At 45.0% G+C, this 4,743-nt stretch overlaps 1 protein-coding gene across 1 annotated transcript; it reads right to left on the reverse strand.

Moving 5' to 3' along the window:
- Positions 1-563: 563 nt before the first annotated feature.
- On the reverse strand, positions 564-4,217 carry LOC136520321 (probable magnesium transporter NIPA6). Its single transcript, XM_066513788.1, has 9 exons — positions 3,706-4,217; positions 3,052-3,108; positions 2,874-2,964; positions 2,617-2,777; positions 2,397-2,524; positions 2,183-2,320; positions 1,836-1,928; positions 1,629-1,743; positions 564-1,008 (listed from the first exon to the last, which is right to left on the reverse strand). The coding sequence occupies exons 1-9, from the start codon at positions 3,839-3,841 to the stop codon at positions 881-883; spliced, it is 1,047 nt and encodes a 348-aa protein (XP_066369885.1). The 5' UTR covers positions 3,842-4,217; the 3' UTR covers positions 564-880.
- Between the last annotated feature and the right edge of the window lie 526 nt (positions 4,218-4,743).

Raw genomic sequence — 4,743 nt, forward strand, 5'->3', positions numbered from 1 at the left:
AGGAGAATGTGAGGCTACGTGCAATGCTTGACAAGGAGGCGCTGCTCCAGGCCATGAGTGAGCAGTGCAAGTTCATGGCCCTGAATCACCACAACTAGCAGTAGCAGGCCATGACCCTGAGGCGGCTTCCCTTGCCCTACTGATGTACCTTACAAACTACAGTTACACTGAAGGTTAATTTGTGGGTCACTGGGTGGATCTTTTGAAAAAATTGTCAAGGACATTCTGGTACCAGTTTGGCAGAAGTCCAAATTCAGAGGCGGGGCAGCAAATTTCAGCTCGTCTAGCTAAACAGAAATTTCACATTACAAGATGATAATAAGGATCGATTTTTACCTAAAAATAATGGTTGTAGAAATCGACAAACATACCATAAAGGTGGATAGTACTCTCTCTGTTCCAAATTATAAATCGTTTTGACTTTTTTGGTACATCCATTTTGCTATGCATCTAGACAAAAATTTGGAACGAAGGGAGTACTACTAGGTAAGCTTATATCCCCAAGCGAGGGTGATAAGCATGTGCATCATTTCGATCTTTAGTTCAACACCAAAAACATTCGAGAATGCAGAATACAACTGGATGCATCAATCTTCACTTCTGAGCTTTAGTTAAAGGAGAAACATTTACACAAACTACAACATGCAGGCAATAATTCTGCTTGCTTTAAACAATGGCAAAGTTCTATCCTGTCCCAGTACAAAAACAATCACAAATTTACAGGCTCCTATGTACAACCCGAAAAATGGCAGATGAAATCTCCTCACCCAAAACTGCCAGATTGCTGGCACTATTAAGATTTACACCTCGATTTGCATGTTCCGTTTCCGATGTCTATTAGTTTCTTCAATCAATAGCAAAAGCGGAGGAAAATGTATCATCATACTGGGGCAGGTGAACTTTGCAGAGCTACGAAGTAGTCCTCTTCAACATTCTTTAACAGATTGTCAGTGCTTAAGCTGATACACCATGATATAGACCCTTTATCCAAAGGCCAAGGCAACAAAGCTGAAATTAACAGAAAATTTTGCTCAGTTCAAGCTTTGTCATCATAAATATATATTTTTTCACGAATGAGCAGGAGAGCTGCATATCATCATTATATTAAGAAGATCAACGAGTCTAAGAAGACTCATGCATGGCCCCTAGAGTAGGAAATAGTACAACTTTGCCAATAAAAAAACAAATAAACCACCAGCGAGCTAACCACAAAATCGAGTCATCGTAAATATATTATTACTGCCAGAATATGCCAGATCGACAACTTTTTGGAAGTTTTATCCTCACAAACAAGACGTGAGTCCAAATGAGCTTTTGGTCAGAAAAGTAATGAAATATTTTTACAAATGTTGAGGACCATGAATGCTAACTTAGGGCTATCACCGGCTATCACCAATTAAGTGATAATTTGATAACACTATTTACTGATAAAGCAATAGCTTGGCAATTTTTTTGGTCGCATAAAGTGTTCAATCCTCATAGAAAAGCCTGATTGTTTCTTTCATGAAATTGGAGCATTAGGAGTTATCGACAAAAAAGGGGAATAACGATTCAGCAGAGCATGGTGTATTTTGCTAGAGAAGAATTACACACATATGTAAAAACAGCAAATTGAGCTAAATGACTACCTGCAGAATTGTTGGCTCCCTCCTCTGCTGTGTGCAACAAAATGGTCCCAGAAAGGATGGTTATTAGGCCACATAATTCAGAAGCAATACTACTAAAGCTTTGACCAGCCCAGTCCTGCATTTCATAGTTTTGTAGTAATAAGCCCAATAAGTACAAACACAGCCTAGTTATGCTTAATTAACAAAACAAATAGGGCTAGTTTGTACCTTAAACATAATTCCACTCGCCACTATTGTAAGGGTAGTAAACATTACATAATAAATAGGGGAAACAATAGCCAGATTAAAGGTATCCAGTGCCTGCAAAAATAGAAGGAAGTTGGCATAACCCTAAAACTGAGATATATGCTGCAACAATCAGAAATGTACTAGACGAATTTAAGATGCAAGTTTTCTTGATAACTTGTAGTGGATGGTTAAAATATGCTTGTAGCTTGTAGCAGAATAACAAATATTTTAAGTTGTCAATGCTCAGAAGTACACGCTCTAGGTACAATCAAGCAACATACACTCATAGTGAAGCAACAGGTTTCAAAAAAAAAAAATGTGCATACCTTGTTCAGGTAATTTATTTGAGAAACCCCACAGACAATTGCAACCATAAGAAAAAGCCATGTGTATGGATAAGCAGCCTGATTCACTCCGTCCAGCGTAAGCTTTATGGCAACACCAATGGCTTTGATGCTAACAACCTACAAAGTCAGGAAAGCTCAGTAACTGCATATTCCTACAGTTAATCTGTGCATCTGCCACTCAAAGCACACTTACCGTTAGTGATCCCATTGAAGAGCAGATACCCAGATATATCAGGATGTTAGTCTGACCGTATCGAGGTTCAAAGAAGAGTACTAGTGTTCCCACGAGTAACAATGTTGTCACCGCATATGCTAGAAATCCTGCCAATGATCGACAGCCCAGGATAGAGACATTCTGTGAGAACTGCAGCTCCAACAAACTGTCATGCGCACGATTGGGTGCAATGACTCACCTGGTTGGGTAGCTAGGTTCCAGATTTCTTTGACAGAGTTTGGCATATGCTCTTCAGGAGCATGCATAACAACAACAACTGAGCCTACTATGCACGATACACATCCAAGTACCCCGAGCTTCTCAAGCCGCTCCTTGAGCACAAAGTGTGCCAACACTGAACTGCCCAATTCCAGAAAAAACTCAATGTCAAGCAAAGAAGATCGCAGGACCGCATATCTAAGCGGTATCAGCTTGTGGTATGGTATGAAAATTCACCTCACGATTATGCTTAACGCTCCGAGTGGAGTCACGAGTACAGCTGGCGCAAATACGTAAGCAATGAAGTTTGCGACCTCCCCAAGCAGCACTTGTGAAGATCAACACTAGGCAAATTCAGTTGGGGATGCCAAAGTTTAAATTGAGAGTAAATTTTAAGTGGAGCATTGTGGCCTACTTGTGGTCATTCCGGCCCACCACAGTGGCTCGGAGAGGTAAGTGTATCCTCCACCACCTGTAATGCAAAACAGAAATGGGCCCGATAAGCTAAAATCAGAAGACTATTGGGCATGCCGCATGAATAGAGCTTGTTTTTATGGAATGTCTGATAGACCTTATAACAGGTTTGACGAAAAAAAAAGAAGACATAATTGATGAAGTTGAACACAACAATACTAGATGAAGATATCAGAGCAACCAAACTGACCCCATCTTGAAACCACAGCGGCTCCCGAGCTTGGATCACATGTATTATATCTAGAAGACAGGGACAAGACGATGAGGACCGAACCGCTCATGACGCGCACAGGTTTCTGACTTTGACTAGAGACGGCGCAGGATTGTCAAGATCTAGAATCACAGACATCAGCCAGGTCCAATCACGGTAGACAAGGCGTCAAATCACGCACCGGCACGGCACTGCAGTGCTCGGAGCCTCGGATCAGGGGAACGAATGCGGGCACAGATTCAGAACGAACGACCTCCCGGGGCCCAGGCAGGAGCAGATCAGACGACTCAAGAGGCAGGCCAGGGTGGGATGGGATCCTAGGACGCGCGTGGAGAAGACGAATGGACACTAGCCACGGCAACGCGGAGAGGTGTGGTGCGGTACCTGCGCGGGCGCCGCACTTGGCGGCGCGCAGGAGGCCGATCTTCTTGAGGATGAAGCTGGCGCCGATGAAGGCGCTGGAGGCGACGGCGAGCGACAGGCCCTTGGTGTTGTCGGACACCGCCTCCTCCATCGCCATGGCTGCTGTGATGTGTGGTGGATGACGCCGAAGTGCCGTCCCCGAGCCCAATCCCTGCCTCCTCTGCCGCCCCGCTTCGAATCGACCCGCATCGAAGGCAGGAAATTTGAATGGGGGAGGAGGGAACCGGGACAAGGGCTAGGTGGGGGGCCGGCCGGCCGGCCGGCGCAGCGCAGTGCAGGCTGTCCCCGCCTCCGCGCTCCTCCTCGTCTGCTTTGTCGTTGGCTCCTCCTCCGCTTGCGTGCGTGCGGCTTTACTATTCTCCCGGCTCCCTCCCGCTCCGACGGCTGCCGGCCGGTCGGCCGTTGATTGGGTGCCTGCCTGGTTGGCGCGGGGCTCCTTCCGCGATGAGTGGGGAGGACGGAGGAGGCCAAGCGCGCATGGGCGGGCCCCCACCAGGCCACCCACGTCCACACCTTGACTCGAAGGACTACGGGCCAGTCCGCGATGGTGGGACCGAGATGTCAGCCCGTGGAATGCACGGGAGCAGATCCGCTTGGTCCTGGGGGCGCGGTCTTGCCAAATGGCAATTGGCAATGATCACATTGTATCATTCAAATTTGGTTCTAATAAAACAGTTACAATTTGTCTCTTCGAAGACATGTGAGAACAAGATAGTTATTATTTTCCACTTTCCCAATAGGACTACAGTAAGACCCGAACAATGTTTAGGTACTTAAATGAGCAATCTGAGAGTTTAGGGACGATATGGTGATACAACGGCACAGTTTAAGGAACGGTGATGGACTTTACTCCAAAAGTATTATTATTATCCAAAACGAATATGGAATTGGCATTGCTCCATCTATCCCAAAAAAAAATCAATTCTACATTCATGATAGTCAAACTTTCTTAAGGTTGATCAATTTTATATAAAATAATATCAATCAATATATGTACCT

This window comes from Miscanthus floridulus, chromosome 18 (assembly GCF_019320115.1).
Source record: "Miscanthus floridulus cultivar M001 chromosome 18, ASM1932011v1, whole genome shotgun sequence".
NCBI lineage: Eukaryota > Viridiplantae > Streptophyta > Magnoliopsida > Poales > Poaceae > Miscanthus > Miscanthus floridulus.

What these genes read in the sequence shown, in the direction of transcription:
- LOC136520321 (XM_066513788.1), bottom strand. Translation starts at nt 3,841, where the DNA reads ATGGCGATGGAGGAGGCGGTGTCCGACAACACCAAGGGCCTGTCGCTC. An exon ending in CAAGTGCGGCGCCCGCGCAG is followed by an intron (nt 3,109 to 3,705) that starts GTACCGCACCAC and finishes TTTGCATTACAG; the next exon opens with GTGGTGGAGGATACACTTAC. An exon ending in CGAGTGGAATTATGTTTAAG is followed by an intron (nt 1,744 to 1,835) that starts GTACAAACTAGC and finishes TATGAAATGCAG; the next exon opens with GACTGGGCTGGTCAAAGCTT.